Raw genomic sequence first — 12,264 nt, 5'->3', positions numbered from 1 at the left:
TAGGGTGCAACAGGGACAGAGCAGTAAGAAGTGGCGTTGGAAAAACAGCGGGAGCAGCGTTTTGGAAACAGAAATTATCGTTTTTCTGTTGGATTTCTGTATTTTGTTAGCTGTGTTATTAGAATAGATTGCTCTATAGTCTATTATTTAATCATCGTAAGTCACTCATTCGTCTGTTTCTTTGCAGGTGAGTACAAGAGTGACAGTTTATGCTGTTACCACAGGGTGTCTCTCCCTGGTAAAGTTTGATATCCTATCTCTTATGACCCATATAATCTCTGGTCCGATAATTACTTTCTCTTTTTTTAGTTGAGATAACTCACTTCAAAGGATTTCTTTGATTAAATGTATCCATTAATATTATTTCTAGAATAAAAACGGAAATGTGCTTCTTTGCATAAATCTTCTCAGTTACTGCTTGGACAGCATATTTTTCTATAGCCCTCTAAGGAAGATAAGAGTCTTCTGAAGTTTAGTTTGAATAGAAGCCCTTCTATCAATTAATGAATATTTGATAGGTTCCAGAATTAATTAATTGAAGAAAGTAAACATCTATGTTATTACTGCAGGAAACATATATGCCCATCTCTTACACAGACTGATTTAATGTAAATCCACGGAACCACTCACCTGAGGAACAGTATCATTCTTGGGCTTTCTGAACCCATCTCACAAACTATCACACTGCTACCCAAAATGCTGATTTTGTATTTAGTAAAGTAGACAAACTAAAGAAATGTTGTTCAGGAAATTTTGATCCTTTTGTTCATTTTAGTCATTTCTTCTAGGAAAGAAAGAAATGTTAAATGAATGTTAAAGGAAATCCTTTAAGAGATGGAATTGCTATCTCAACCCATGAAAACAGCTTTCTTTATGAGATCAATTGTAGACATTTATTCAGAGTTACACTACCAATGTTGTGAAGAGTAGATGATAAATAAAGATGATCCAGATAGAGGAACAGCTGGAACATGGGCAGAAGACAAGGCAAGTTAAAAATATTTGGGAGTAATACTGCCTTTAAAAGTAGTTGCCTGATTTATGGTGTGCACTAATAGATACTTTTGGTTAAATATTTATGCTTTTTTTTCCCCCCCACAGGCACTTTAAGGACTTTTGGGAAAGTATAATTATACTTTTGTTCTGGGGTATTCTGTCTAGGTTTTCTTTGATATATGCATTTGTTTTAACCTTAGGGATGACTGAGGCAAATGACAGACTTGCAACAGCAGTGCAAAAAAACACCTTGCGTGTATTCAACATTGCTTGACATCACTGTGAACTTTAAATCTTGGCTTTTGGTCTGGGAAGATTTCATGTTTTCTGATACCTCTTACTTCCCCTAGCACAAGGCTGTACTTTCCCCTTGTGGCTCTTTTACACTGGGATTTACTTCAGTTGTTCCAGTGACCCTAGCCAACATCAAGCCGTAAATTCCACCTCACATCATTGAGCTGCAACTGATTAATCAGCCAGCTGATATACTAGATGGAGATGCTTTGTGTGCATGTGTTCTGTTGGTACAACACCTGCTCTGCTTATCATCCACTTACTCACATCCTTCCTCTGATTTAAAAGTCTCAGGAGATAATGGCAAGGATAGCTTGCCTTTGGAATATTTTACTTCCAAATTTTTTTTTGTTTTTGTTTTGTTATTGCATGAAGACAGTTAACATGCTAGAAACCTAATAAAATAGTTGTGTGTTCTGATTTCTTAGAAATAAGGTTCAAATTTTCAAGGTTCAAGGCTGTCATGTAATAGCTGGGTTTGTAAAATAAAATGGTCGTAGAGATGCTAGATAGTCACAGCTCAGCACCTCTGAAATTGAGTGCATTTTGAAATACGTATTGATTGGTTAGGTACTTAACTATGAACTATGCTCAAATGACAGAACACGTTCACATGTGTCTTAAAAAATGTGACTTTTTAGAATACTGTCAAAGTAAGTTTGCTTTTCTAATCCACATCTGCTTTTTTGAAAAAAAAACGAAGATCCTTACATACAAAAATGTCCTTTTCTTCCCCTTCAGATCAGGTCATATAAGCATAAAGAGTTTCTGCTCATCAAATTTGACTGACTTAAAATCAATTTACCTTTTCTATGCACTGTGGTTTTCCATTCGTAGGGAGGGGAACTTTTTAACAATGTCTGTTGGCATATTCGTACATTTCCTATATTGGTGGTAAAAATACAGAAGAAAACATAGGTGTGAAATTGTGCAAACAGAATACAGAGGAGGAAATTATTTTAATGACCTGCTGGTGCCAGTTGTTTTTTTAAACTGCTGGAGTAGGAAAGTCACATTCCTAGGAACATTGAATGGGAGAGCAAAATGACCTACTTTAGTTGAGGAACACAGATGAAGTGAACCTGCTCTTTCAGTCCTCATGCCAGTGAGCAATTCTAATAAAATATGGCTTTAAAATCTTAATGCAAAAATGTTGTGTTAGAAGAGTACAAAAAAACTTGCCAGTCTGTAACCCAACAAGGTATTTCTTCACACAGGCAAGTGAGACTTGAGGCTACGGAGAAAGGTGATGCTTTTCATAGTGTAACACCTCCAGCTTTTTATGTTTTATTTTCTAAGCATTTTTTTTTTTTTCTGTTGGATCAGTTCGGGCTCTGGAGTATGAGAGTTTACTGCTGTATGTAACGCTGTCCTGAATACCCTTGTGCTTACAATAACAATGGTCATATATGGCTTGGCTCCTTCTATCTTTTATTGTCTTGGACTCCTTGGCAACCTTCAGTGCTATTTTTTTTTTTTTAAACTGCAGGGTACATGAAAAAGGGTGATCTGCAGAGGTGGTGTTTTGGGACACTAGGACAAACTACGTTTTTGAGGTTATTGCAACTGCATATTGTTGGGGTGGGGTTCAGAGCTAAGCACAGCAGAGGGAATTTGTAGTGTTTCTTATTTGAATTGGATTTCGACTGGCACAGACACATGATGTTAGTAAGGTAGATTTGCAGAATAAAAGAGTTCACAACCTTTCTGAAGTAAACTTGTTGGCATTACTGCAGCTGAGGGGGAGAGACAGTCTAAATGAAAACCTTTAAATGTCTTAAGTTGCCTCTTACCAATGGTTCTAACCCATTGACACTTTTGTTCACGGGTACACCTGTGTATCACACATACTTTCTTTAGTTCATGTTGCTGAAGATATCACCTAGGATACTTGGCCTGGTATATACTACAACCTGACTGTCTCTAAATTAGTGCATTTTCCTATATATTTTAGCTATTTTTCTACCTTGAATAATTGCACCTTCATTCTGTCTGCTGCAAGCATAAAATGAGAAGTGCATGCTGAACCTTGCTAGCTGAAAGCAGTAACTTCCACTTGTAAAATTTGTAGATTTCTCATCTGAAGCATGTGAGGTTGATGAATACAGATTAGAAGAAAAATTAGCGGTGTTATTTCCATATCCTATGTGACAGAAATATTGGCTGTATGCTGTATATTGTAAAATATATTGTTGAATACACAATGCTGCAAATTAAGCACGTCATAACACTCCTGAAGATCAGTCCAAATTCCTGAAAATACTGATTGTAACTTCAGATATTGCCTGTAACTGACTTTATAAGGGGAACCAAGATCATAGTAATAGGAAGGATACTATACTAGGTCTGTGGTGTGAGAAGCTTCGTGCTTGTCACTGCGCTGTGCTTTGTACTTCCCTTTGCCCTCGCAGCTTGCAAGTGCTCCTGGCAAAGCACAAGTGGCAGCCCCTGTGCAGAAGGATGATCTCCTTGAGCTATGGGTAATTTATTGCTTATGGCATTTTACAAGATTTCATTTCAGTTAAGAGGAAAAAGTGACACACAAATAGAAGGTTTATTATAACTGACGCACTTAAATGTCTGCAGAGCTATTTCAGCACCTTGGAATCACAGCCTTCTCTGTGGCTTCCCAGGTTTTCTATTTTCTTCAGCCTAGATAAACTCATCAATAAGAGTAACTCTCAGTTTGTATATTCAGTAGCTTGCACTTGGATGCACGTGCAATGTGTAGTTCTGCCGTTTTTGGGGTCCCACTCTCCAAAAGCAGTTGAAAGCACTGTTCTAGGCAAGTGCTTGAAGTTTTCGGGAGTGAAATGACTGACATAGAAAAGCACCTATGTTCTTGTGCACAGCATGAAAATCTTTCTGAAATTTAAAGTTTTTCCGTGCATTTAACCTTTAACTATGACCGTGATTTAATGTTCCACTGAAAGGCAGTTACTGAGGTGAACCGTTCCTTGTGCCTAGAAACACACTGACTTTTTTTATTTGTACCTAGCAGTACAAATATTTTTAGCTAAGAAAAGGTTTCTTTAGCAGCTTCTCAATCTGTTGTTTCTTGCTGGAGATGGTAAATTACTAGAGAGAGGAGAGAACTCAAAGAATAAAGCCTTTAAGTATTGATGAAAAGGAGGAGCCTTACCATCCTCCCTCTGTATAGTGCCACGCAGAGATGAAATAGAAAAATAAGCGTTTTTGTAGAGCTCCTGGCCACTCTGGCTCTGTGTGGGGTTAGGCTAGCTCTCTGCCCATGTTCAACTGTAAATATTAAGCAAGTTAACGTGTTGGTGCTGCGTAGGCCAAACTGCAAGGGCTGCGTGCGGGCGGACTAACGCAGGTGGCCTCCAGCCCCTTGTGCTTTCAGCCAGGCTGTGGTGGCAGGAGGGGAAAGGCTGTTCCAGCTCCCTGGGGCAGTGGAGTAGGGGTCCCCGACCTCCCCCCCCGACACTGAGGAGCTGTGTGTGTGCGGGGAGACACATTCCCCACGGGCGGGAGGGTCTCTCCTCCACCTTTGGCTCAGTGGGGTGGGAATGGTATTCCTCTGCTTGTCGTGGCTTTGGGAGGTCCTGGAGGCACAGGCACGTACCCGCGCACACATGCACGCGTGTGCACGCAGAGGCACACGCGCACACTCATGCACATGCACCCACGCCCGCTCTTACACACATACAGGGACACCCTCTCCCTGCCTACAACCGGAGCACCCCACCGGTGCAGCCCAGCCCAGCCCAGCCCGGCCTCGGAGCCGCCCCCCCCAGCTGCCGGCAGCCCCCCGGGGGTGGGGAAGCTGCTCCGCGCCCCCCCCCCCCCCCCCGGCCCCGCGCCCGCCCCCGCCGCCGCCCGGGGCTGGCCGCCGCGGCATGACAAGGAGCCGCCCGCCGGGGGGCTGCGGCTGCCGAGCGGTCGCCCCATGCGGCTTCTGTCCCCCCGCCGCCCAGCCGAGCCGGGATGGAGGCGCCCGGCTGCTGCCGCCGGCATCTTCCCGTCCTGCTGCTGTGGGGTGAGTCGTGGGGGCCGGGCCGGGGCGTCCCGGGGCTGGGCGCTGGATGCTCCGGGACGCAGCAGCCCCGGGGGGTCGGCGGGGACCGGCCGAGCATCCGCACGGCGCGGGGGTGAAGCTCGGAAAAGGGGCTGGAGCATCTCCTGGAGAGGGAGAGAGGGAAGGGTCGCCTGCCGCAGGGCTCTGCGGGGGCCGAGGGTGCTGAGTGCGGTGCGGTGCGGGAGAGCGCTCCCCGCCGCGGAGCGGGGTGGGCTGGGGTAGAGCGCAGCATCTGCTCCGCTGGTCTCGCAAACAGCACCCCTCTGAGAGACGGACCCGACTTGGTCAGCCTCGCGGAGCCCGAATCCGACCCTGGGGGAGGCAGGTTTGGTCGCGGGAGAAGGGGAAAGTTTGCAGCTGCCGATGAAGGGGGTGCTGTTATTAGAGCACTGAGTTACAAATGGGCATTGGTTAGAAGTGTAGATAGCCTTCAGCTCTTTTGCTTAATGTAAGATTAACTTTATTGCTAGAAACACTTGTGTAGTGTTTTTTTTTTTTTTTTTTTTTTTTCCCCCAATCAGGTATCTAGTGTTAGGACTCCCAGATATATAGTGTGTTGCAGTGAAGTCAAAAGCTGCTGGGAGAAGGCATTTCTGACCTTCCCTCTACAATAAACCCAGAGATGAGGTTAATTCCCCACAAGTCACAGATAGCGGAGAAGAAAATCAGACCTTGTAGATTTAGAAGGGTTATCTGAGGACTTTATAACTTCACTCACTAACTTCATACTCCTACCAAAGTACAAAGCTAGTAAACACTGGACAGCTTTCTATAAAAAGACCCACAAATAAATGAGTAGTTGTGTTGATAGCGTTCAGTAGCATTGTCTTACATGTTCTGTCAAAAGAATTACAGGTCAAATACATAAATTTTCTGATCTCTGTGGCTTGAGAATTGCTAAAATCTTATATTGATCACTCATTTTATTTTTCTTTACTTCTCATCTGAAAAGGAATTAAAAAAATGGCTAACACCTGCCTTGACAGATGAGGATTTATGCAGTCTTGAAGTCAGGGAACCAAGTAGTAATTTTATTTATTTATTTTTTGACTGTGGAGACATCCTGATGTTTATGTGACTTTTACAAAACAAAATTACTTACTGAAGATTCATTTTCAGAGAATGAGTGGAGTGAGGGACAATATCCCTGTAGCTCAGAAAGCTAGCAGACATTTTTTACCAGAGACATAGGTAAATCAATTGTGCTAGACATTTTTGACTGTGCTAGTTGCTTTCTTAAAAGCATAACAGCAAAGAAATGAGTTTAAGTATATCTGTTAACTGATAATACATCACTTTTACTTTAAGTTGGAAAGGATAGATATAATCAAAAACTAAATTAAATCAGAGTCATTTCCTGGTAGAAAAGCCTTTTGGGAGCCTTGAAAGTTTTATGACATAAAATAAGGAAAGTTTTTAATAAGGAAAGTCTTAACAGCTTGAAAACTAAACTTCTTCAAGCAATGCAAACATGCTTTTAATATCAGTTATTTCAAAAGGTTTTTGTTTTGCTTTCCTCCTCATTTTCTAATGGCTTCTTTTGATTAACCAGAGACCCATGAACTCTCTGGAAGGTGAAGAGTCTCCAGTGTTAGCTCTCACTGAATTCTGTAGGGAGCTTCTCTTGGTAGGGACTGGGACCTTCTCCCAACTCAGTACACTGCTTTCTGAGTGTCTTTCAGTCTGTGGCTCTGAAAACATTATCACTACATAGAATCATCGGCTGTGTTGTCTTTCCTTGCAAAGATGGCAAAAAAAGGCAGTGAGTTTGCTTCTGGGAAGCTCAGAAAATACAGGAGAAGTTGGGTTTGCAGTGGTGTGTGTATGTGTCTGCTGGTGGGAAGGAATCTGCGAACTGAGGTGGCTGGCACAGGAGCACGTAATTGATAGTTTCCCATGAGAGTGTAGATGCTTAGAAGGTATCTGTGGATTGCAGGATCTAGGGACCTGGGAAATAATCATATATTTAAAAGAATCCAGTAGGATATTATGATATTCCACTTCTATGTATGGAAGCTAAGGCAAGGAGAAACTTAAGGGCTTGACCAAGACATTTAACAGACTAAGTAGGCTTTTTATACAAGTAGTTGTTGTTTTGACATCCCTGTCCAAAACTTTGCTCCTTCATCGTTTGCATAATGTCCATATTTCAGTGATGTTATTTGTATATGAGTTGAAAGATGCTATCAGAATAAAGCTGGAAATTTTTCTAAATTCTAGAGGAATCTTTCTCAGTATGTGTATATATACAGCATGTGTATGTATACACATACAGAGAGATTACAATACTTATCAGGAATAGTTTCCTATGCAGATTTCCAAGATTGTATATAGTTGTTCACATTTCATAATCCTGTTTCTCAGCAGAAGCTTAACATTTTGGCAAGAGGGGAACAACCGGACGGTTAGAAAGCTGGGAACAGAGACTGACTTCAGATGCCTGTTCTTACTATCTTTTTTTTAAAGACCATATCTCATCCTGTAAACAATCCTGGAAAAAAAATAATGTATCAAAATCTGAATTTTGTAAGGTCCTGAGTTCCCCTTGCCTGGAACACAGTGTCCATAACTCCTAGGAAGTTTGAACTGTGATGGTGGGGAACACAAATGGGAAACCATTTTGCTAGGTTAAAGATTGAAAACCAAATCAACGTGTGTGTGTGTGTGTATTACTTCTTTATAAATCTATCATGCTGTTCTGCAGCTGCAAAGGGTGGGATGAAGAAAGGGAAAACCAGTGTGGGAGTGCTGAATTTAGTAGATCCAGGCGGGTGTGCGTGTAAAACAAATAAACCTTTGCAAGGCAGAACATCTGCTTTTGAAACAGAACAGAAGGTTATAACAAAAATACTTCTCTACCAAAATAAATATGCTTCATTTTCTAAATACATGATTTTCAAACCAGATGAGCAGGAAGATCAGCAGACCCCATCAACATCACCTGAAAGCAAAGCATTAAGTGTATAAGCAACCTGTATTCCAACTTGTTGTTGGATCCATATGTTCTTCCCACTGTCCTTCACCCTTTCTGTTTCTCCTGATCCCTTTTCTTGGGAAAGTGTTGTCCTTTCACTGAGGTCTGCATGGGCAACGGGAGACAGGTTCATGCTATGTGCACTTGACAGCAGTATTTACCGTTTGAGTTCAGTTATCTAAAGTTTATGGGGGTGGACTGTAGGTGGTAGCACAGAGCATCAAATGCCATTTCCAACTCTCTTGCTCCCAGAAGCCAGTTGGGATGATACCAAAGGGTTTGAAGGTAACTCCAGATTGAATTTGGGTTGGAAGGAAGTGGGCTTTCTGAACCCAGTTTACACCAATCTAAGTGAGATCCAATCCTGAAAACCATTAAGGTAGTAAACACTTCCTCTTGACTTCGTAAGATTTCCCTGCCTAAATACTAGGTCAGTTTGTAAATAGCTTTGAGGTGTGAGGCCCTAGATTTTAGGTTTGTTTTAGCCATATCTGCAAGACAATCTATGAGAGGCTGCAAACTGAAGCTAGAATTCTTTACTGAGATAGGCAGGTAGCACTGTAGGTGAAGATACACAAGCACCATGAGATTTCAAGAAAAGGGTCATGAGCAAGAACAGGTCACCTCAAGGAGAACTGTGGGAGGTTTTGCCCATTAAGTTGTATTCAAACATTGCAGCAGCACCTGTTTTTTTTTTTTTTTTTTTCCAGTTTCTCCTACGTCTCCATTGATAAGAGATGATTCATGGCTTGGGTTAGAGTCAAATGAATCAAATTTCAGTTTTTCCAACTCAGGAAAGAAACAAAGTGAGGGTGTCCTTTAGAAAACTCTGTTTGCTACCATCTGTGTCTTTGCTGTTGAAATTAGTGCTTGAGAGAGAGGTACGAAGAAAGCAAAGCGTGTTTTCATTTAAGGCTCATAAAGAGATTAATTTTCACAAACATAATGAAGCCTGTTTTAATTCACACCTTTTTATTTTAGCAAAAGCTGTTGCATGAAACATCCTATTTCAGAATAGAGGTATATTATTTTGTGTTTTATGAAAACAGCCTGTACTTTTTTTATAAAATAAGAGTCTGAAAATATAGTCTTGTATTGAGATAAACTGGAAAATATAAATGACAGAAAAAAAAGACTATTTTCGAGTGGCTGTATGTGTAGAACAACCTAAAAATCTGCCTGAAGCTTTTGGGTCATTTGGGAGGAAGATATGTGGGTATGAATATGAGGAAAGAAGTGAGTAGAAAGCAAAAAAGGAAGTCTTCATTTCCAGAAATTTTTAGGTTTGATCTGTGTTCATATTTATGCTTCCCTGAGACCAGACTGAAGAGAGGAAGCAGTTTGGTTCCTCTCAAAGGGCTTTAAAAGAAAGTGTGATGGTGCTGTTTAAAATGATCTGAAGGCTAGAGAGGGTCCCTGCCTTTATCTTGAGAGCAGCTTGACATGACCTACTATATTGGCTTGAACGAGGGGCATGTCTGCCTAACAGCTGGTGGCCTATATTTAGCCCTGGAATAGAGAATTTTATCAGTGTGAAGCAGACGGCCAGATTTATGGCCTTTTGCAGAAGGGATTTTGTTTGCTCCACCTATTCTCCAAGTGAGACTCTGATCTGAAGATGATAATGTGATAGGCCCTGCTGAGGCCATAGCACAGCACTGGACTGACAAAGGCACATCTTGTTCGCATCTAACCAGATTAAGCTGAGTAAGCAAAGGACTATGCAGAAGCACCGCACCCTACAATAAAGCATCTGTTTTATTACTTTCACACCCTAATAAATGTGACTAATTTGCCCTTATTTTGGAGAGCATGATATGGGGAAAAATTCTTCAGGCAGTGTGAGAGGAAATACTGTAATTTACATCAGCCAATAATGACTGTCACTTTTCGTAGTAACTCAGAGTTTTGTTTCCAAATGTTGTAAGTGACCAATTTCTTTTGTGTTCCTCTGTGTGCAGAGAGATTAATGCTAAAGACTGTAATTTTTAGAAAATATTCTTGCACTTCTGATTTTTCAAAAATGCTTAGTTCGAGATGTGACAGGATATGCTACGCTTGGTCTGTGTGGCCCTCCTGCCTTCAACATCAAGGAAAAGAGAGTTCACAGCTGTTGGGTGTTGTGAACAGACTGGGAGATACTTGGACAGAAATAACACTTTGTAGAAGCCATTCAAGTGTTCATTAATAGGACAGAAAATCTGGGTTTCCTCCAAGGCTTAAGCTCTTGAACTTTAGGTTAGAGAGTACTGGGACAGAAGAGGGTTAGAAATTGTTGGATTTGATCTGTAGTCCTCCCTGTTGCTCACCCCCCTGTGCCTCTTTGTGCACTAGAGAACATCATCGTGGCTGTGAGGAAGATGTCCTCACAGATGTGATAATACAGCAGCCATGTGGGTGCCCACAGTCAGTCTTATAGAAGAGACTCCACTGTCTGTGGGGTACCTGGACACATTCTGCAGTTTAGAAGTGAAGGGGACCCTTTGTTTGGAGGGTATCTCAACCTTGCCATCTGGCTTTGCTGCCTGGTAGCTGCTTGGGGCTGTGGAGCTAATTTCTTCATGTTTGTGTTTGGCAAGTCACTGCAGGTGTTGCACAGTCCTTCTGCACCTCATGAGTTCATGAGCTATTCCAGCTTTACTCCCAGCAGATCTCCACATATCAAGAACATAATTTGTCTAATGTAATGTTAGAAGAGATTTAAATGTTTAGCTATGTTTACTATGTACAGAATTAAGTTTACATCTTCAAGTGAAATATGAAAACAAAAAAAAAAGTTTGGTTTTCGATTCAAAGACTCTCAGAGCTGGAATTTCCATGGAGTCATTGGTTGTAATGCAGTACGTATCAAAACTCCTATATTCCTATTTTAGAAAAGTACATCAGTATATAGTTTTGTTATAAGCTAAGTATCACAAAACAAACAAACAAAAACCTCACACCACAAAATAAACTCAAACTTAGTACTTACTGTATCATATTAAAAAGTCATTGAAATACCTCCTTCCTTGTTTTTGATCACTGGACCTAGGCTGGATTTGCATTCCGGCAACTCTGCCTTTGTCATTAGGTTAATGATGCTGCTGAACATACTTCCAGGAGGTTGTTCGGAATAGGAAGTGTTATGCCATAAAATACTTAGTGATGCACAGTGAAATAGAGCTAGTATTGATGCAGTAACTATGGGTCCAGTTTATTTTTTACTAGCTGTAGTGTAAACCAGAAACACCAAACAAAGTCAGAGCAATTTGAAGGAAAGGTGAAAGGAAAATTAAGCTCCACAAACTATTTGTGTTTTCTTGTCTTTCTGCATTTCAAGAGTTTGGAAAGAAATCTTAATGCTCTTCATGCATTAAATTATGTATTTTTAATAAAAGAAAAAAATCTGTGTGGTAGAGTAATATTTTAAATCTGGCATTATTCAGTGGGTTTTAATTAAAGGAGGCTTCAGCTCTATCCTTTTCTTGCTTTTCTGTCAGGGCAGTACGGGACACATAGACTGCCGTAAGGATGTTTGTTATACTGGTCTTCTGGAGATTTGGGCTGTTGTATGCTTAGACATTGTTTGGCTTCCTTTTCCTCTGAGCTACTTCATACTTTATCATGTAATGAATTATAAAAAACCTTGCCAAAGAAATAAATATTGGCAGAAACAATCAAAAATAAACATCTCCCATAGGAAGTGGGAATTCTCCATCACTTGCAATCTTGAAATCTGCAACTGGAAATATTTTTGAAGAATATATTGTCATTTGAGCAGAAGTTATTGGCTTGGTGTAGAGATGATTGGAAGAAGCTCTTCCCTACTTTCTTGTACTGATTTCTTACATGACTCAAAAATCTTGAGAATAATTTTCCTCAGACTTCAGGGAAAAACAGCTTCACCTCAATATGAGATCAAAGGAGGGGAAAATTTCAGACCAAGAATGTTTCTGAGACTGTGAAAGCAGGCAGACTTAGA

At 41.0% G+C, this 12,264-nt stretch overlaps 1 protein-coding gene across 8 annotated transcripts in view; it reads left to right on the top strand.

Moving 5' to 3' along the window:
• Positions 1–5,069: 5,069 nt before the first annotated feature.
• RAMP3 (receptor activity modifying protein 3) overlaps positions 5,070–12,264 on the top strand; it is a 52,005-nt gene continuing 44,810 nt past the window's right edge. Inside the window, exon 1 of one of the 8 annotated variants that reach the window (XM_048049014.2) lies at positions 5,070–5,290. In XM_048049014.2, coding sequence (XP_047904971.1) covers positions 5,239–5,290 — 52 coding nt within the window. In that variant the 5' untranslated portion in view covers positions 5,070–5,238. The remainder of the gene's footprint in view (positions 5,291–12,264) is intronic. The other 7 variants (XM_048049015.2, XM_048049012.2, XM_048049011.2 and 4 more) reach the window with 7 other exon arrangements.

This window comes from Anser cygnoides, chromosome 2 (assembly GCF_040182565.1).
Source record: "Anser cygnoides isolate HZ-2024a breed goose chromosome 2, Taihu_goose_T2T_genome, whole genome shotgun sequence".
NCBI classification, from domain to species: Eukaryota; Metazoa; Chordata; class Aves; order Anseriformes; family Anatidae; genus Anser; species Anser cygnoides.
Note: the sequence above shows the minus strand (reverse complement) of the source record. Positions and strands in the feature narration are given on the sequence as shown.